This window comes from Girardinichthys multiradiatus, chromosome 14, assembly GCF_021462225.1.
Source record: "Girardinichthys multiradiatus isolate DD_20200921_A chromosome 14, DD_fGirMul_XY1, whole genome shotgun sequence".
NCBI lineage: Eukaryota > Metazoa > Chordata > Actinopteri > Cyprinodontiformes > Goodeidae > Girardinichthys > Girardinichthys multiradiatus.
The window spans coordinates 42293005-42314730 of record NC_061807.1 but is presented as its reverse complement, the minus strand read 5'-3'; the positions used below and the strand labels follow the sequence as shown (position 1 = coordinate 42314730).

At 40.4% G+C, this 21726-nt stretch overlaps 1 protein-coding gene across 4 annotated transcripts in view; it reads right to left on the bottom strand.

Annotated features, from left to right (window-relative positions):
• Window positions 1-242: 242 nt before the first annotated feature.
• pde5ab (phosphodiesterase 5A, cGMP-specific, b) overlaps window positions 243-21726 on the bottom strand; it is a 105652-nt gene continuing 84168 nt past the window's right edge. For 3 of the 4 annotated variants that reach the window (XM_047384900.1, XM_047384902.1, XM_047384903.1), the window contains exons 14-22: window positions 20286-20411; window positions 17376-17470; window positions 17196-17283; window positions 10677-10777; window positions 7379-7456; window positions 5984-6047; window positions 1126-1200; window positions 898-981; window positions 243-784 (exon numbers count right to left, since the gene is read on the bottom strand). In XM_047384900.1, the coding sequence (XP_047240856.1) occupies window positions 665-784; window positions 898-981; window positions 1126-1200; window positions 5984-6047; window positions 7379-7456; window positions 10677-10777; window positions 17196-17283; window positions 17376-17470; window positions 20286-20411 (831 nt within the window). In that variant the 3' untranslated portion in view covers window positions 243-664. The remainder of the gene's footprint in view (window positions 785-897; window positions 982-1125; window positions 1201-5983; window positions 6048-7378; window positions 7457-10676; window positions 10778-17195; window positions 17284-17375; window positions 17471-20285; window positions 20412-21726) is intronic. The other variant, XM_047384901.1, reaches the window with a different exon arrangement.

Sequence of the window (21726 nt, the reverse complement as noted above, 5' to 3'; positions counted from 1 at the left end):
CATATCAAAGGAGTAAGATGAGGTGGTCCAGCCATCTGTTCAGGATGCCTCCTAGGTTCCTACTTTTGAAGGTTTTTCAGGCACATTTCACTGGAAGGGGAATACCTTGGCAGACCTAGAACTTGCTGGACTGACAATCCATCCCTTCTGGCCTGGATGGATGACAGAATGTAGTAATTGCTCTTCTAATAAATAGTTAATTTAACTTCGTTTGGTTTGTATGTCACAGAATCACCAGCACATATAGAACTGTATGAACTGTATTAGTGAACATGTTGAACAAGTTTCAGTGGTAAAAAATGTTGAGAAATACATTTTCAGTTTGTCCTGCTAACTGTCGTTAGCACAGCAATGAACAAATCCTACTGGTTTTCTGACTTGCAACTGAAAAATGGTTCAATTGTGAGTGACATTCTCAGATCTTAACTCCAACTTCCAAGGTGAATGGAACAAATCAGAACTTTTAGCTTAGGTACTTGTTGCACGGCTGCAGTGCCAGATGTGGGAAATTTGCTTGGTGAAAAACCACATGAACTCTGAGACCTGATACTGAGAACATAACATGTTCTCAGTATCATGCTAATTATGAAAGTTTAGTGAGTCTGGGTTACACTGAGAGAATCCTGGGTTTTGGTGTTTGCTGGAAGCCAAACTGTAGTTGGGATCACACCATACCATTGACCAGGCCTTTCTCACAATCCTCAGCCAAACGCTTCCAATGTTGTCGGTTTTTCTGACACCCTTCCAGCAGAGGGCAGCAGTGCTCTGACAAGCCAGCCAAGGTCTGTGAAAACAACAAAGACAGTACAGAAAGCAGAAAATGATGAGAAGGCTTTTCTCTCCTGGTCATTCAGAGCATCAGTTAAAAAAAGACCAGAAAACTTGAGCCCAAATTACCTCATATAACTGAATGCAAATGGCATCAATAAAGGAAACCTGCATGCTGGGTATCTTATCTCTTTTCTCACGATTCATCAGGTCCTGAAGTAAAAGGCATAAAACAATATAAAGCAAACATCAGATAAATAAAATCTGCAATTTCTTTATTTAGCACATGAAGTTCTTCTTTGATGTGGTTGCATAAATAGATTTGTCTAAAATAAAGCAGAGGTAAAGGGTACTTACAATAGGCTCAATGTTAAGTTCCCGACGCTCCTTGTCCCCCTGTTCAAAGAATTCAGTGGCCACCAGCTCTGCTATCTGCAGAGACACGTCAACACTTCAGTTCACACATACAAGTCAAATCAGAAAGGATGGAAATTAGAAATGACAGACAGTAAACACAGCTTTACTTTTAGACTGCTGGAAACCATTAGTGCTGCTGTACTGACGATCTGTCACAACTGTCAGTTTAATAAAGCTCCCATGAGACAGTTTTCCATATGAAAAACAAAATTCCTCAACAGTGTGAAACTTCAGAAAAAGACTAACATCAGAAACACAAGAAACCTGCCAACCGAGTCCCGCCTTGTAAAACGTCTGTGTTTACAGAGATCCGACTGCAGCCTCAGGTTCCAATCAGTACCACTCTGTGTGGAAGTAAGTACTGAATCCACCTGCAGCGCTTGCTGGGGTCGCTAATGAAGCCTCAGAGCAGTGGAGCTGCAGGAGGACTCTGGTGGAGAAAGGTCTTATTATAGCTGATAGAAACCAACACCAAGGAAGTCTTTAATTACTCAACTTTGTTTCAGTCTAAATAACGTTTTTTTCCATGTCCACACCAGTTTGCCGGTCCACATCAAACTAACTTTAGTGGTGAGGAAGCACTTAAAACAAGACAGATTTAGGAGTCATTTAGGTTTGGAGAATGTCCACCTTGGTTTTTTACTTCTTCTTCTTCTTAGATAACCAAGTTAGAACCAACCTGAAGGTTTAAGAATAATCAATAGTCTACTGATCAGGGAGGATTCAGACCAGATATTCAACTGCAAAATTCTCGTTCAAAACATTTCAGTCTTGCAATGCCCTGGAAGAACCAGCTTGGGGAACAATTGACTGTGTGAGATGGGGATACTTACTGTCCTTATTACTATTCAACTTGTTTGTGGAAAGAATCACACAGGAAAAAACTGCATGACCACCATATGTCATTTTAAGGCCCGTACAGAACTTGCTACAAGAGTCAAGGTTTATGGAATGGAAATGAGACAAAATAACCAAAGTTATGGTCAGCAGGAGCATCAACACCAAAGCAAACATCACCATGAACTGAGATTCTGGAAGATTTCAGTCCATCTGTCTGTCCATTCATTAGACTTTCTTTGTCCTAGATTGAGTTGCAGAGCTGACAGGTCCAGGAGGACAAGCCAGACATCCCTCCACCTAAAGACCTATCAGTTCAATTCATTTTATTTATATAGGGCCAATTCAAGTACCGGTACTATTCAATCCAACCATACAGACAGATTAGTCAATTACATCCATTCCAGTTAGATTTTAGTTATAAAACAATACAGTTAGATTCAGTTTATTGTTTAAATTGGTAAACTGTTCATTCTCCAGCTCATTCTGGGGGGATCCCAAGGTGTTCCAAGCCCACAAGGGAAACACAGACCCTTCAGCGAGTCCTGGGTCCCCACCCAGTGTCACAGGTCGGGCAAACCTATAAAGGGAGGCAGATCTCTTGGTGCTATATTTAGCTCTCTGAAATGTGATCAGCTTCAAACTTAACAAGTCATTTCCTTCCTTTTTTTATATTAATACCACTTTATGGCTGTGTTTGGGATATTTGTTCTGTTGCTTGACTAATTTCAGGCCGGCCTTCAGTTGTATAATCAGGGGGTGTGATATTTTGTATACAGACGAGTTTATGGGCATCCTCATCCATCCACCACTGTGTTCCACAGTTGGGTTGCATTGTTTGTTTTGGCAAACTTCCTGCAATGTTGTGTTTGTGATGAAAGAGACTTTATGTTGGCAACGCTTAGAAAAATGTTGTATGGTTTGAGTCTTTTTTATTTGCGTTATCATGAACTTTCCCATACAATAAATTTTTGAGAATGTTTTGTTCCCTCACAACCTGGAATTAAACTGGATTGTTTGAGAGTTTGAACTTTGAAGAGGCTTTATTTCTTTTTTATTGACAAACAGCTCCATCTCTTTCATGTTGGATGGTTTTTGCTTGTGAACAGCGATCTTCACGTATTCTCAATTAGATTGAGGTCTGGACTTTAACTAGGCCAGTCCAACAACACATATAAGCGTTTCGCCTTAAATCACTCCATTATTGCTTTAGCAGTATGCTTAGGGTCATTTTCCTGCTGGAAGGTGAACCTCCGTCCCAGTCTCAAATCACAGGCAGACTGACCGGTTTTGCTCAATAATATCCCTGTATTTAGCACCATCCATCTTTCCCTTGACTTGGACCAGTTTCCCAGTCCCTGCAGCTGAAAATCATCCTCACAGCATTGTGCTGCCACTACCATGTTTCCCTTGGTGATGGTATTCTTGGGGTGATGGGATGTGTTGGGTTTGCGCCAGATATAGCGTTTCTTTGGTGGCCAAAAAATTGTTTGTCTCATCTGACCAGAGCACCTTACTCCTGACCTTTGGGGAGTTGCCCACATGCCTTTTGGCAAACTCAAAATGGGCCTTCTTATTTTTAACACTAAGTAATGGCTTTTTTATGGCCACTCATTCATTAAGCCAGCTCTATGGAGTGTATAGCTCATTGTGGTCCTATGGACAGATACTCCAGTCACTGTTGTGGAACTCTGCAACTCCTCCAGGGTTCCCTTGAGTCTCTATGCTGCCTCTCCAATTAATGCCCTCCTTGCCCAGGAGTGAGTTGTGCTGGGCGGCCCTCTCTAGGCAGGGTTGTTGTGGTATCAAGCGCTTTCCATTTGAAGATGATGGATTTGATGGTGCTCCGGGGGACTATCAAAGATCTAGATATTTTTATATAGCCCCACCCTGACTTGTAGTTCTCAGTAACTTTGTCCCTGACTTGTTTGGAGAGCTCCTTGGTCTTCATAATGTGAATGTCTTGCTAAGTACTGTTGTTGCTTCTGTAGCCATTCAGAAAAAGTCAGTTTATACTGAAAGATCATGTGACACTTAGAGTTCACATAGGTGGACTTAATTTTACAAATTATTTGACTTTTAAAAGTGATTGGTTCCACCAGAAAGTTTTAGGGGCTTCATAATAAAGGGGGTGAATGCATATGCACATGCCAATTTTCAGGTTTTTCTGTTTTCTTTTTAATTTATTTGATATATTTTTCTCACATTACTTCACTGTAACTGTCCATTACGGTGACTAGGGTTAGGGTTAGGGTTATGCACCGAATTTCTTTTTAGAGGTAACAGATAAAATGGGGCTGAATACAAGGGCTCGCCACAGATTTCTCTTTGCAAGACAGTGAGTTAAAATATCAAATATGCTGAAGTTTGGTTGTAATGGGACTAAATGTGTAAACTTTCAAGGGGTATGAATACCCTACCAAGGCTCTATATGTCATACTATGTTAGATTTTAAAATCTAAAAAAAAGCTATACTTTTTAGCATGGCTGTATAATAGTAACTCACATAAATAGTTGTCTACTCCTGGATCTTGGTAAATCCTTTGTAGAGCTTAGGTAACTGCAAAGAAACTTTGCACAGGTTATTTAACACATTCTAATGTAGAACTATTGTTTAACTTATCTGTATTTAACCCTTTCTATGTGTAGAAGATTATGAACGTATAATGCATTCTGGTTTGTATTAGAGCTGTACAATTTTAGGAAAACAGATGATATGTAATAATGTTGGTGCATAACATGATGACATGACTTGGAAATAAACTGAATGTCTTTCTGCTTTGAGTTTGTAGACCTCAGATAGTGAGTAGTTTACTCAACAACATCACCAAATATATTTACTGGCACAGAGAGCCTGAATAAATGGTATTTAGATTATTGGATGATGTTTACTGCAGTCCAATCAGTTCTTTGTGATATAGATATTGTGTACAATGACAATGTGCAACCATAGTTTGTACTGACACACTATAGTATCCAATGAGTTAATCCAACTGAAAAAAAAAATAACTGTCTGTATTTAGAAAAGTCTAAATTAAATTAAAAAAAAACATTTTTCTTGTTGAAAATAAAGGAAATCTTTTATTTTAGTCCTAAAAGATGTGAGATGCTGTTTCTTATCAAGACCCCCATGGGATGCTAGCTTGTGTGTCCCTGTGTCCATGTCAGAAATCATTTGCATGTGTGTGCATGTTTATTGCTTTGAATGTTTTCCTCAGAGATGTAATTTGAGGACGGGGCCACAGCTGTTTTTATTAATGAGCACTCAATTATGGACACACAAAGAACATGTGCAAGTGCGGAGCTCCCTCTGTGCCTGCCGTTCCTAATGAGGTGCAACCTTACGAAGGGCACTAGGGAGATGAAACAGCAGGGACCCAGCTCTGAGTGCATGAGGACCACACTGTCAGAGAGAGCAGAGAGCCTTTAGACATAAACAGAATGTGAAACGGAGTAATCAGAGATGAAAGAGAGAAAACAGGGAACAGTTCACGCGGAAAGAGCAGGTGCGATCAGATGGATTCTGTGCACTAGTGCAAATACCAGCCCAGCTGCAGACACTCAACAAGGGTTAGGACTGCATCCAACATGTGTGCAGCTGATTTAATGTTTAACAAATTAACAGTAAACCAATGAAATCACTTCAGCTACCAACAGTTTATATGTGCACAGGTGATCATTAAACACACCACCGTGTCACTGTGGTACGATTATTTTGTGACATGCCCAACTTTAAACCACTTGAAAGCCTACACTGAACATTAATCTACACTATAGTGTTGCAAATGATGATGTTTATAATTTAGCTTAAAAAATATCAGGCTACTTATGATTAACAAGTCCAGTGCAGACAATAGGTGCAGAAAACCAGCAGTTAGGACAATGTTGTAGGAGCTAAAGAAAAATAAAAAAAACAACAAAGAAAGACAAAGATAAATTAGAGCAGATGATTGTTTTTTACCCTTTTTTGCACCGGCCAGGGTTTAGTGATGGCAGAGATGTCACATGCAGTCATCAGCATTGATCTGAAGGAGGTGGAGGGACACGGTTATATAAAATATTACCCAAAGAAGCCGCTCTTAATAGAGACTCTCCAGTACTTCTGTAAAGCCCTCAGTCTCTGTGAGTAAAATGGCATAAACATAACTTTGAGGATATTTGATGGTCTTACTTTCAAACACTGGAAATAAACATTCGGGGAAAAAATGCTAATTTGACTATCTTCACAGAGGGACATGACTTGTATAATAAACATGCACAGCCTTAATAAAGTATTCACATCCCTTTATCCACGAAGTAGTGAATAATTGTGATATCTGGAAATTGGTACATGGTTTACAAAAGTTAGCTTTTTCTACTGAGTCCATTCTTTGTAGAACCTTCCTGCAATTTTAGCTACAACACTCTCAGTCAGACTAGATGGAGATCATATGGAACAGCAATTTTCAAGTCTTGCTACAGATTCTCAATTTGACTTTGTTTTGGACTTTGACTGGGTCCTTCTAAAACATTAGTATGCTTTGATGTAAACTCTGGCTGAATGTTCGGGGTGGTTGTCCTGTTGGAATATGAACCTCCACCCTAGTCTCAGGTCTTCTACAGGTTTTCTTTCAAGATTGTCCTGGATTTAGCTCCATCCATCTTCCCATCAACTCTGACCAGCTTCCCTGTTCCTGCTCAAGATAATCATCCCACGGCATGACACTGCCACCACCATGTGTCACAGTTATAAAGGTGATTTCATTGTGATGTACAGTGTTAGTTTGCAGCACGCATTGTAAGCCAAAATGTTCAGTCTCGGTTTCCTCTGATCAGAGCACCTTCTTCCACATGTTTGTTGTGTCTCCTAAGTGGTTTGTGGAAAACTGCAAACATGGCTTGTTCTGCCTGTCTTTCATCAATGGCTTTCTTTTTGCCATTTTTCTGTAAAGGCCAGACATGTGGAATTCACAACTAATAGTTGCCCTGTGGACACATTCTCCCACCTAAGCTGTGGATTTCAGATCTCAGATTGTTTTTTTTCCACAATTGTAAACCAGGTATTATTTTCATTCCATGGCACAGTGATGCAGTACTTTGTGTTTTTCACATGAAACCCTAATTCAATGTTCTGAAGTTTGAGGCTATAATATGACAAATTGTAAAGAATGTAAGGCAGTGCAGCTGAACTGTGGCCCATAAAGAAATGTCCTACACTGCTGAAAGCATTAAGCTTTTGAATGATTACAAGCTGATGGTAGTTATCTAGACAAAGCCAAGAAAACTAATCCTAGGCTAACCACCTCCTTAACCCTTATGCTGCAAATAATTTAAATCCTCCTTTCAAATGCCCCTTTTTGTTAATGATAGTGCTCACCTCAGAAGGTCCCTGTGATTGTCGTCCTCCCAAACAAACTGGTTGTTCTTGGTGAGCTCAAAGAACTGTTCTCGTCTTCTGACAATACACACAGGCACACAGTCAGGAAACAGGAAGTTAAACTAGTGTATGTTTGCATCCTTTTAAACACTATACATTTCCAAAACTATTTGTTGGTTTTGTCTTCACACACATATGAACTTGACTTACAACCCATTATCTACTGAGGATGTCGACCCACCGTTTGCAGCTATGACAGCGTCCACTTTTCTGGGATAGCTTTCCACAAGGTTTAGGAACGTTAATGGAAATGTTGACCTTTGTGATCACATTTTCAAGGTCAGAGATTGATGGTGGACTAGAATGCCTGGCTCATATTCTCTGCTCTAATTTATCCCAAAGGTTTTCAGTCAAGTTGAAGTCAGAACAGTCAAGTTATTCCACACCAGACTCGTTCATCCATATCTTTATGGATCAAGCTTTGTTCACTGATGCTCAGGCATATTGGAACAGGAATGGACCATCCCCAAACTGTTCACTCAAAGTTGGGAACATGAAATTTTCCAAACTGCAATGAAACATTAAGAATTTAACTGTAACTAAGGGGCAGAGACAACCTCAAACAGTCCCACACCATAATTCTCCCTCCACCAAACTTTATACTTGAAAGAGTGCAGTCTGGCAAGTGCTGTTCTCCTAGCAACTGCCAAACCCAGACTGGGTAATTGGTTGGTCAGACGGAGAGGCAGGATTTGTCAAAGAGAACATTTCTTTACTGATGCCTTTTTTACTTTTGGACTTTTTTTTTTTTTGCTGTGTAACCATGGCAACAGTATTTTTTTACAACCAGGAGCAGCTAATTAAAATCTCAAAAGCTTAAATAATACCTCAACTAAAGCCCAATATCCCAAAAGAAGGAGGAAGTTCAAACCATCTCTTCCATCAATTATGATGGGCAATGGCAATGTGAGATCATTGGGAATCAAGTTGGATCAAGTCCAAGCCCTAACAAAGACCCAACCAGAGTATGAGGAATTCAGTATTATGTGTTTCGTATCCCGGACTCCACCGTCTCTTTGACCATATGAGCGGGCAGAAATTTAAAGAGGAGGAGCAAAAGCTAGGGAGGTGGATTCGCAGTGCTTGGGAACAACAGATGGTGTAAATCCAGGACGTTACTGTGAAATGTCGTCTCTGCAGCCTGGATATGAAACCGTTGGCAGCAATTCTTCATCCATATTATTTACATAGAGAGTACACCAGTGTTATTTTAGCAACTGCTTATGATCCCTTCCAGTCCACAGACATCAGCATCTCTTTGAAGAATCTTGAATATTATGAGTTACAGTAACATTCATTTTCCCTTTCGGATTAATAATGTATATTTGAATTGAATTGACTGGGGAATATTTAGTAGTATTTCACTACAGGATTTACAGGTCCTTCTCAAAATATTAAATTTAAATTTAACATTCATATATTTTAGATTCATTGCACACTAACTGAAATATTTCAGGTCTTTTATTGTCTTAATACGGATGATTTTGGCATACAGCTCATGAAAACCCAAAATTCCTATCTCACAAAATTAGCATATCATTAAAAGGGTCTCTAAACGAGCTATGAACCTAATCATCTGAATCAACGAGTTAACTCTAAACACCTGCAAAAGATTCCTGAGGCCTTTAAAACTCCCAGCCTGGTTCATCACTCAAAACCCCAATCATGGGTAAGACTGCCGACCTGACTGCTGTCCAGAAGGCCACTATTGACACCCTCAAGCAAGAGGGTAAGACATAGAAAGAAATTTCTGAACGAATAGGCTGTTCCCAGAGTGCTGTATCAAGGCACCTCAGTGGGAAGTCTGTGGGAAGGAAAAAGTGTGGCAGAAAACGCTGCACAACGAGAAGAGGTGACCGGACCCTGAGGAAGATTGTGGAGAAGGGCCGATTCCAGACCTTGGGGGACCTGCGGAAGCAGTGGACTGAGTCTGGAGTAGAAACATCCAGAGCCACCGTGCACAGGCGTGTGCAGGAAATGGGCTACAGGTGCCGCATTCCCCAGGTCAAGCCACCTTTGAACCAGAAACAGCGGCAGAAGCGCCTGACCTGGGCTACAGAGAAGCAGCACTGGACTGTTGCTCAGTGGTCCAAAGTACTTTTTTCAGATGAAAGCAAATTCTGCATGTCATTCGGAAATCAAGGTGCCAGAGTCTGGAGGAAGACTGGGGAGAAGGAAATGCCAAAATGCCAGAAGTCCAGTGTCAAGTACCCACAGTCAGTGTTGGTCTGGGATGCCGTGTCAGCTGCTGGTGTTGGTCCACTGTGTTTTATCAAGGGCAGGGTCAATGCAGCTAGCTATCAGGAGATTTTGGAGCACTTCATGCTTCCATCTGCTGAAAAGCTTTATGGAGATGAAGATTTCATTTTTCAGCACGACCTGGCACCTGCTCACAGTGCCAAAACCACTGGTAAATGGTTTACTGACCATGGTATCACTGTGCTCAATTGGCCTGCCAACTCTCCTGACCTGAACCCCATAGAGAATCTGTGGGATATTGTGAAGAGAACGTTGAGAGACTCAAGACCCAACACTCTGGTTGAGCTAAAGGCCGCTATCGAAGCATCCTGGGCCTCCATAAGACCTCAGCAGTGCCACAGGCTGATTGCCTCCATGTCACGCCGCATTGAAGCAGTCATTTCTGCAAAAGGATTCCTGACCAAGTATTGAGTGCATAACTGTACATGATTATTTGAAGGTTGACGTTTTTTGTATTAAAAACACTTTTCTTTTGTTGGTCGGATGAAATATGCTAATTTTGTGAGATAGGAATTTTGGGTTTTCATGAGCTGTATGCCAAAATCATCCATATTAAGACAATAAAAGACCTGAAATATTTCAGTTAGTGTGCAATGAATCTAAAATATATGAATGTTAAATTTTCATCATGACAATATGGAAAATAATGAACTTTGTCACAATATGCTAATATTTTGAGAAGGACCTGTATTGCACAGGTGGCATCCTATCACGGTATGAAGGTGGAATTTGCTGACCTCCTGAGAATGGACAATTTTTTTTCAGTCTTTATAGAAGCAGTCTGGCAGCCTAGGTGGGGGACTTTATATACATCTAGCCATGGAAGCAACTGGAACCCCTTAAATCAGTGATTTGGCGGGTGAGCAACCACGTTTTAGCAACATAGTGTATGTAACAGTTGAAATAAAGGCTTCATCTATTTGACTGAGTAAATATTTTTAGCATTTTTAGCATTGCAATTGTTTTCTTTGGTACCCACTTCATGTACAGGGCGAGGTCCGTGGCCAGTATTGCCTTCTCAATCATCTTGAGAGTGGTCTTGTACTCTACCAAAGAGAGACCACTGAGGATCTGGTTTCCCTGGAGAGAGAAAACTGTGTGAGTGTGGTAATAGCTCCATACATACAGATAACAACCTCCAATGAGCAGATTTTGTGTTCTGATACAGCTGACTACACTTGTAACTCAGGTAAATCATCAAGGCATCGCTATGACAACAACGAACAGAACAACACTAGGAAAAAAGTTAACCAGATTAATCCAGTCCGTGCCCTGACTGTTTAAATGCCTGGATGTTGACATATTATTCAATACCTCTTCCACTGTGCATGCTTTTAGAGACTAAGGGTTTGGATTATTCAGTGTGAACATGACAAAGTTTGCAAACAGTTCTATCTCTTTCCATCTGTGTTAATGTGTCTGGGAGGACTGAAGCTGAGTGTTGCTGTGGAGTCAGAAGTGCATTTGGAGTTTGCTCTGAGGCCATAAAGATAAGAGCAGGCTGTAGGTCACTGGATTTTATGGCACAATCAGAGTATTTGGTGGCAGGCTGCAGCTGCAGAATAAACTGAATAGGGATAATAAATAAGGTAGAGGGATGCAGGACACTGTAAAGCATAAGCATGATGACAGGCACCAACCAAGCATTTGGTCTCCTGTGGATATGTGATGCTAGATTTATTTTTGACCATTAAATAGTAACAGTGAGGTGCTCAGATTCTGATTCCATTTTTATCTGACAAACACCAGTAACATTATAGGGTGTAGTTCAAAACACTCGAGGCACCCTCCCTTTGATTAAAGTAGATTAGTTTTCTAGTCAGAACAAAGCAGAATACTCTGATTGATTCTGATGGATATTCTGCTGACATAATGAGTGTAAGTTTATTTATTTATTTTTTAAATAGCTCTCCTAACCTTGTCAGAATCAAGCCAAGGTATTTTGTGTGGTATTTTGTAGAAGCTGTTGGAATTGTTGAAATGGTGGATGGAGCTTAATCCAGGACAATCCTGGAAGAACACCTGTTGGTGGCTGCAGAATACTTGAGACTGGGGTGGAGGTTCACCTTCCAGCAGGACAACCACCCTAAATATACAGCCAGAGATGCAACAGAACGTTTTAGATTAGAGGTCTCAAACTCGAGTCCTCAGGGACTGGTATCCTGCAACTTTTAGATCCAAATATATATTTATGTTACCATGGCCCAGACCTAAATTAAGTTCAGAATCTGTGGCAAGACTTGAAAATTTATGTTCAAACACACCTTCCACAATCTATTAAAAACACAATGGTTAAAAAATATATTTCTTTGGATGTGTAAATCTGGTAAGATGCAACTGTAAGTGCAATGAAAGGTTCTAAAATGGTTTGACTCAGGGGTACAAATGTATACCACTCTGTAAAAATGTTGAAATCAATGTATCATTTTGCTTTCTCTTCACAACAATAAGCTATGTTGTGTTGGTCTGTCACATAAAATCCCCCCAAATACACGAAAGCTTGGGGACGTAGGATAACAAATGCCAAAAGCTGGGTGGTATGAATACCTTTAATCTGTATATCCTCCACAGTGCCCTAAAGTTACATTAGAAGTTACATACATTAGAAGAAAATGTTAATTTCTCAAATTTTGTCACTCAAGGTGGCAACATATTTAAGTAGCTCTGTTACTTCGATTCTGGTTTAATCTTTTTGAAAACCTTTTCTCGCTTGAAACATTGCTTTTTTGGATGATTATTCCCTCTGGTTTTGGATGATGTGCAGCTGGAAGGATAATTGCTATGATGCATAACCATAGCAACAATGTATTTTGTTTACAACCAGGAGCAGCTAATTAATATCTCCAAAGCTCAAAGAAGGTGAAACACTATTTCAATCACGGGAAGCGAAGTTGAAATGATGGAGAAGTATATATACCACGGTATTCACCTGGACAACAGACTAAACTGGAGACGCAACAGTTCCGGACCCTTTGTGGGGTGCCTTGAGACGACATTGTTGTAAATAAGCGCTATATAAATAAATAAACTGAAACTGAAACTATCTCTGTAGTTATGATGCTATAGGCTGCTGGAGGACATAATGACCACTTTCACCCTCTTCGCTACATTCTGAATCAGAATCAGAATCAGAATCAGAATCAGAAAAGCTTTATTGCCAAGTACGTTTTTGGACATACCAGGAATTTGTTTTGGCATAGTCGGTGCAATACAGTACAAATTAAACAGTACAAACATATCTACAATATAATATAAATATAAGTGCACAGTTTTAAGTGAGTGAGAGTAAATATAGAGCAGTATAAGATGCAAGAGCAATACAACAGTGCAGGTGATCATTGTGCAAGTAAGCAGGAGTCCAAGCTGAGCGTTAATGTAACTCATAGAGTTACAGGTGTCCTGTCAGCAAAAAAAGGGGGGTGTGGGTGAAAGGGGAGTGTCAGGGTGGTTTCCGGGCTTTGTTAACCAGGCTGGTGGCAGATGGGAAAAAACTGTTCTTGTGGCGTGAGGTTTTGGTCCGGATGGACCGCAGCCTCCTGCCAGAGGGGAGAGTCTCAAAGAGTCTGTGACCGGGGTGGGAGGGATCAGCCAGAATCTTCCCTGCCCGCTTCAGGGTCCTGGAGGTGTACAGTTCCTGGAGCGACAGTAGACTGCAGCCAATCACCTTCTCAGCAGACCGAATGACACGCTGCAGCCTGCCCTTATCCTTGGCTGTAGCAGCGGCGTACCAGATGGTGATGGAGGAGGTGAGGATGGACTCAATGATGGCTGTTTAGAAGTGCACCATCATAGTCTTTGGCAGGTTGAATTTCTTCAGCTGCCGCAGGAAGAACATCCTCTGCTGGGCTTTCTTGATGAGGGAGCTGATGTTTGGCTCCCACTTGAGATCCTGGGAGATGATGGTTCCCAGGAAGCGGAAAGATTCCACAGTGTCAATTGTGGAGTCACAGAGGGTGATGGGGGCAGGTGGGGCTGGGTTCTGCCTGAAGTTCACAACCATCTCCACTGTCTTTAGAGCGTTGAGCTCAAGGCTGTTCTGGCTGCACCAGTCCAACAGATGGTCCACCTCCCATCTGTATGCGGACTCGTCACCATCAGAGATGAGTCCGATCAGGGTGGTGTCGTCCGCAAACTTCAGAAGCTTGACAGACTGGTGACTGGAGGTGCAGCTGTTGGTGTACAGGGAGAAGAGCAGAGGAGAGAGAACACAGCCTTGGGGGGAACCGGTGCTGATGGTCAGGGAGTCAGAGACGTGCTTCCCCAGCCTCACGCGCTGCTTCCTGTCAGACAGGAAGTCAGTGATCCACCTGCAGGTGGAGTCGGGCACACTCAGCTGGGAGAGCTTCTCCTGTAGCAGAACTGGGACGATGGTGTTGAAGGCAGAGCTGAAATCCACAAACAGGATCCTGGCATAGGTTCCTGTGGAGTCCAGGTGCCGGAGGATGAAGTGAAGGGCTAGGTTGACTGCATCATCTACAGACCTGTTGGCTCTGTAGGCAAACTGCAGGGGGTCCAGGAGGGGGTCGGTGATGTCTTTTAGGTGTGAGAGCACAAGGTGCTCAAAGGACTTCATCACCACAGAGGTCAGGGCGACGGGTCTGAAGTCATTAAGCCCTGTGGTCCTTGGCTTCTTGGGAACAGGGACGATGGTGGAGGACTTGAAGCAGGCTGGCACATGACATGTCTCCAGTGAGGTGTTAAAAATGTCTGTGAAGACTGGAGACAGCTGATCAGCGCAGTGCTTCAGGCTGGCTGGTGAGACAGAATCCGGACCAGCAGCTTTCCGGGGGTTCTGTCTCCTGAAGAGTTTGTTGACGTCCCTCTCCTGGATGGAAAGAGCCGTCCTCGGCGTGGGTAGGGGGCTGGTGGGGGGGAACTTCAGGGTGGGGGTTGGAGGTGCCAAGGCCCCTCTTGAGGTTGGGGAGGTGGGGGTGGTGGATTGTGGCTGCAGCTGTTGGGGGGCGTCGTGGGAGATGGTTGCAGGACTGTCCCTTTGTCTTTCAAAGCGGCAGTAGAACTCGTTCAGGTCGTTGGCGAGGCGTCGGTCGTTGATGGAGTGGGGGGCTTTCGGCTTGTAGTTGGTGATTTGCTTGAGCCCTTTCCAGACAGAGTCGTTGGCTGATTCTTATACTACTCTCCAATTTTGCCTTATTTGCTGTTATTTCAGCTTTTAACTTTATGTTCTCCCTCTTTTCTCTTCCTAGAAGCTACACCTGGCCTGACTCTGTGTCTACCTGTGACACCTTTCTGGAGAGGGGCATCATCCAAGCTTCTGCTGGCAACAACTTGATGCTGACCTTCTACAGATGATCTACTTGGCCCTGTCTTTCAGTGTTTAACCCTTTCTCTCTCCTAGATATAGCAATTGGCTGACCTTTTACTGTAACTAATTATATGTGCTCTCTTTCAGACTCTAACCTTGAAAACTGGCTCAGAGTTTATCTGTTCAATCTGCTGGGTTTCCTTAGATAGAAAAACTTTTTATCCAATTTGAATAAATAACTGAATCTGACTGAACTGTTCAATGGTTAGGATTAATTGGAATGTATGTACCTGACTGTTGTGAAGTGCCTTGAGACAACATGTGTTGTGAAATGGCGCTATATAAATACACTGAATTGAATTAAAGCCGTCTATTAAAAAAAAGACAAAGCAGACTGTACTTCTTGAGCAAGCTTACACCCTTCAGTGTTAGCAGCAAGATGCTGCAGATCTTCTATGCATCTTATGTGGAGAATGCAATTTCTTCTTTTGGGGTAGCAGCATTAGAACCAGTAGCTTAAAAAAGCTCAACAAGCTAATAAAGAAGGCTGGTTCTGTTTTGGGTACTGCTCTTGAACATCTGTTGATGATAGGGCAAAGAAGAATTCTTCATAAAATAAAGAACATTATGGAGAACCTTGAGCATCCTCATTGCCCATTTGGACCTCTTGCCCTCCTGTTCATCAGAACGGTTCATGTAAAGGGTGGTGTCTGGGCAGAGAAAATTAATTTAGGTAAAACTGTTTAAAATACGTTTATTGGTTTTTTGTTTTGTTTAATAACTAAACTAGGTTACCAGCCTAGTGTAAGCTGGAGCTCAGGCTGCCAGTGATTCAAATCTTATTCCAAAGAGTGGTTTGAACACTGATAGTCCGGTAGCCTGAGCTCACCCATATGTGTTTTCCCTTTATTCCTTCACTAACTTACCGAAAATATTTTCAAATAATCTGTGAAAACGTGCAAATTATCTGTCATCTGCTAAATTAAAAGCTAAAACAGCTAACTGCTAATGCTATATTGCTGTTTGTTTTGTTTGTTTCTCGGCTGAAAAAAACTTTCTCAGCCATTCCGTGATGTGCCACTGGCTAGACCCAGATGTGACATCATCACACCTGGCCTCAGAACAATAAATTGTGACAATCTATTCGTTTGCCATCTTCTGTCAACTCCATTCAAAATCCCATCACTCCATGTGGTGGCTAGTTAACAATATTAAACTAAATTGTACAAAGGAATTTCTCATTTTGCAAATAATATTTAAAAATATTATTTTACTAAATGTTTTTACTAAAATAATGGTGGCTGTTTGAAACATTACCAATCAATTGTCCAAAAAAGGTTTAAGTTTGGCAAATCATACCTTTACATTTTTTTTTTTTTTTTATATTGTATTTCCACTTCCGATTTGGACTGTGAACTGGTTGAATGAGCACTGACATTTTTTTTATTCTTTATTAGCTTACAGCTAATTTGGCCTCATTGCAAATTTCTCAAGACAAATCTTGTTACTTAAAAATAAATATCCACACTAAATTGTGATATAATAGCATCATTTAATTGGTTATTGTTTATTCCCTGTTCTTTTTTATAGTTTATTAATATTCCTTATTCTTTCATTTTTGCTTAGTAGTTTCAGTTGATTGTTGCTAGCCAAGTTGTTGACTGAAATATTTTATCTTTTAATTGGATTATTTTTGTTTATAAATTCTTATATTTTTAAGAATGATATTTTTAATATTTTTAAGAGAAGTTGTTGTGTGTTTATTCTATATGTGCAGAGCTTGCTATTAACCCACCGCCAGAGCTTGAATCCCCTCTTTCATCTATTGTTGTATAATACCACGCCATATCGTGCTGGTATTCACAGGACAGTACTTGACAGACTTAAAGTTGTTTGGCTAATGATTCCTGACCAGGGGGTTCCCTGATTTGTTAGTCTGATTAAAAATGTAATATTCTATCGTTATAAGTAATTCTTAGATAATATGAGTTACAACAACATGTAATTTCTCTTTGGGATTAATAGAGTATTTCTAAATCCAAATCTAAACTATTTTCATGTTTACTTTGTTTCACAAACAGAACTACGTTTTGACAGTTGTGCGTTTTAATTTACATACTTTATTTTTAATGTGAGCAGCCTTTATAGGTTCAGGTTTTATGCCTCAATCATGATATCAGTCATCATATAAAAATATGTTAATGGTCTGGAGTTTATGTGTGTAAGTGTACTTACAGGACTGTTGAGGATCATGAGGCATTGGTCAAAGTGGTGATGCTCCATGGTAGAGTGGCAATAGAGCTGGGCCAGTGGGTGGTCACTCCTAGACACCACACATAAAAGTCACCCACAATGTGAATACACTGATTTCATGTATAATCAGGCATCTCCCCCTCTCTGACTGCGCTGCTGTACCTTTGTATATAGGAGTTGTTGACTCCTCGGTGGTCCAGGTCATGGCAGAGAGTTGCAATCATCAGAGCCAAGATCTCCAGATCACTCAGGTTATTCTGTCAAAATGAGTGAGTAAAATCAAATGGACTGGGGTGATCCACAGTATCAATACTGGTATACTGCTGTGAGGTTCAGCAGCACCAAAACAACAGGACACCTTCCATCAACAGACATAGCAATGTCATCATCCACCTTTAGAAAGGCACACTGCTACATCTGGAATTTTTCAAAGATCTCATTATCTTTTAAAAATGGTTGTAGTTGGGTAAAAACATATTTTTCTAACACATTAGATATAAATGGCAGTTTTGAGATAGGCTTAAAAGTAGATAAAATCACGGGGTTAGGGTGGGTTTGTTTAAGAAGAGCCAATACAACAGCATGTTTGAAGGCCGCTGGCACAATTCCTGAATTTAGACAGGACTTAAATATTGACAAAACAACGGGACCTATGATATTATATATGTTTTTCAACAGCTTTGCTGAAAGAAAGTCAAGGGGGCAATTAATGGTCTTCATGCGTTGCACAATCAAACTGCTCAAATACAGCAGAACCAGCAGGAGAAGCAGAAACAACTACATTAATAGGTGAAACAGAAGCCTGTCTAACGCATGTCAGTTTTTCAATAAAAAAGAGAATATTTTCAAAGGAGTTTATTGTATTATATAAAACCCTAGGACAATGGCTGCAGTTGTAAATAATGTTAGACAGAAATTTGGATTTTTCCTCTTTAATGGAACTGTGGTAATGGGCAAGACTATTTCTTAATAAAACCAAAGATCCATGCAGTTTGCCCTTCTTCCACTGTCGTTCAGCTTTTCCACATTGTCATCTGAGTTCACGTGCAGTACTATTGTGTAACCAGGGCTTAGCTGTAGGTTTAGGATATTTCCACCTAGCAGGAGCAATAGAATCCAGCATATCGTGCCGGGTGTCATTGAAAGAGAGGAAATCATTATCATAATGCATCGAGCTTCAGTCAAAAACACTCATCACTGGCAGGGGTGTCATGTTCATTTGGGGCTTTAAAATATTTATTTGAATTGTTCTTTTTTCAGCTGAAAAAATATATATATATTTAAAGTAAAAAAAAATGTTTTTTTAATAAAAACCTTGGGAACAAATTTATTTTGTTTGTTCTCTAATTGAATCTGGTTCGAAATTATGAATACATCCTCTCATATTCTCTTTATGGATCATTCTGGATATTTGATCAAATATTCATATCAGCAATAGTAGAACTGGTTGATTCCCTTGTGCAGACCTAGTTTTACAAGTTTACTGTTGGCCAAATATGCAGTTGCCCATGTGGCCGCAGCAAATTCAGCAAAATATGTTGGTTCGTCTTTAAACACATTTTTGGTCAAATGAAACTAAGACTGAGCTGTCTGACATAAAGACAAGAAGAATGTTTGAGTTTGTTTCTGACAGGAAATGAGACTGGCCTCTCCTCAAACGATAAAACGAGAAGAAATTACAGCAATCCTCTAATTGCTGAGAAACTTGTTGCATGTTTCCTCTGGTATTTTGATGACCACTGGTGCAGTCAGAACCACCTGGAGTTTACTTGCTTCAGACAGTGGAGGTGCCGGTGGACTTCTGGAAAACACTCCACGCTCAATTCTAGTTCCGGAGGTGGTCCTCACATAGACACTGTTCATAAGAAGGCCCAACAGAGACTGTAGTTCAGCTCAAGAAGTACGACCTACCACATGAGCTGCTGGTCATCTTCTACACTGCCATTATTCAGTCTATCCTGTGTTCGTCCATCAGAGTATGTTTTGGCTCATCCACAAAACAGGACAGGTCCAGACTGCAACAGTTAGTTTCTACAGAGAGGATCATCAGGGCTGATCTTCCCTTTATCCAGGATTTGTACAGGTCCAGGGTCAGGAAAAGGGCAGCTATCATCTCTGCAGACCCCACACATCCTGGATACAAACTGTTTAGACTGTTACCTTCAGGTCGGCGCTACAGAGCGCTTTTTGCAAAAACCAGCTGCTAAAAAAACAGTTTCTTCCTGAGGCTGTTTCTCTGATGAACTTTACAGTTCGAGTAGACAGCTACTCTGCTGGCAAAAGAAATAAGCATATTTGCACTACCACAACCTGCCTTTCTTTTTTCATTTCTTTATATATAAAACATGAGTGTACATACACATAGATGTACCTAATGTTCCTTTTATCCTTATTTTATTTTCTCTAAAGTTTATATATCTATGTTGTTGGGAGCCCTTGAAACCAAAGTGAAATTATTTGTTTGTGCACACAATCTTGGCTATTAAAGCTGATTCAGATTATCTTTGATGATGAGCTCCTTTGAGGTTGGAAGGCTTCCTTATCATCACTCTAATCTTTAGCTCCCACCAAGATTCAGTATCAGATTTAAATCAGGACTCTGACTGGACTGCCCAAAACATTAATATTATTTCGCTTTAGAAAATATATGTTGGTCAAATTAAAAATTTTATTTGCCGGCGAGGTGAATAATTTTGGACTTAATTGTATATTTAGCCTGTATATAAATTGCTTTGATGGATAAGACTCAATCCACAGTAGATGCGTTATTAAATATCATTCAGGTTGTATGTTGTAGTTTTTATACGGCCCTATTAAAAATGGCCCAAATAGATGGGATGATGCTGAGTATATGTAAACTTCTGATGTGTAGATAGGTGGAATCCGTGTAGCAGTTAAAGCATTTAAGGTGACACCCTAAAGCCAATCTAGAAATATCAAGAAGACTTAATAACATGAATTGATTTTTTTTCCGAAAATTCTCTGCCCACCGATCTTTGTAAAGCACTGACTTGGAGGTCTATTGATCAGTTTGGTTTAATAAGAGGCAGAATTTAATAAATCACCACCTACCTGTAAGCGTCCTGACTTGAGAAGAGCAAACATGCATTGAGCCGTGTTCAATGCATGTCTCCAGTTGTGATAGGCCACATTTTTTCTGTAGTTCTTCCTAACACTCAGAACCCACTGGCATACATCCTACAGAAGAAAAATGATGCAGTGAAAGGTTCAGTTGTATGGAAGGAAAAGCCTAGCTGGAGAATAATAACATCAATTCATAGTTTATCAAATAGAAATCACATTATTAGGTTGCAAATCTTTGTGTAACGCAACTTGTATAAAGAATACTTTTGATCAGATTCAAACACAAGGTAATAAAAAACGAAAACAGAAGTCCTGGAATATTCATCGTTTAGCAGATTCACTGGTGACAGATCAGAGAGTCAGGATCCAAATTAAAAGGCTTAGTTTTTGAAGCAAGGACAGGTCTAGGGTCACACCTTTGAGTCACATTTAATATTAGAACTATTAATCAGGTCAAAATGACCAGCTCAGATGGGCATTGAAGTGAAAAGAAGCTCTGTGAAAGGGCTGCACAATGATGTTAATATTTATCTCATTCATTTTTTGCTTTCTTTTGAGCTGTCGCAACAGCGCCCCCTTCAGCAGTTGGCGCCCTAGGTAACCACCAATTTGCTCAGAGCACGTTGTCAGTAGAAGTCCGCTTTGGTCTTATATCCTCTCATATCCACTGATCCACTGGGACCAGCTAATTTGGATTTACACTAAATAAAAACACAAACGGATATCTACGGTAGGTGAGACATTAACCGCTTATAATGTTTTAACAGAACCTCGCTTAAAAAAATCTGGAACTAAGATAATGACTACATCTCAGAGTTCTCTGTATATGACATTTTATGCACCAGAGATCCTAAATCTAGCCCAATTGTTATAAGCAGCAAATACAAAGCAGCCAGGTGGTGGTCTGAGGTTACTCAATGTCCCTGGCATGATTTACCTGGAAACAGGTGAATATAGCACCACTGATGCAGAGTCAGTATTTAAATGTTGCAGTAAAATCAGAACACTTTCCTGAAAAGCAACAATTCAATTCCAAAATACTTTATTAATTTCCAAAGGGAAATTAAATGTTGTAAGTCATATTATCCATGTTTTTTCAAAGTGTTGTTGTAGATGCTGATGGGTGCGGCCAGGAAGGTTCCCCTGTAGCAGGCAGTATACCAGTGGGTTTTGGGAGAGTCTGACTGAAGACACTTTGTCTGATGAAGAGGATGCTCAGGGTTGTTCGTAATTCAATTCAATTCAAAAATACTTTATTAATCCCAAAGGGAAATGAAATGTTGTTATAGCTCATATTATGAAGGTTTCCTCAAAGAGCCGTTGTAGATGCTGATGGCTGTAATGTTCTTTATGTGTACATATATGTTTACAGATGTTCTGTAATGTGTAATGTTATTTATTTTTTATGGAATCCTTCTTCGCACATATT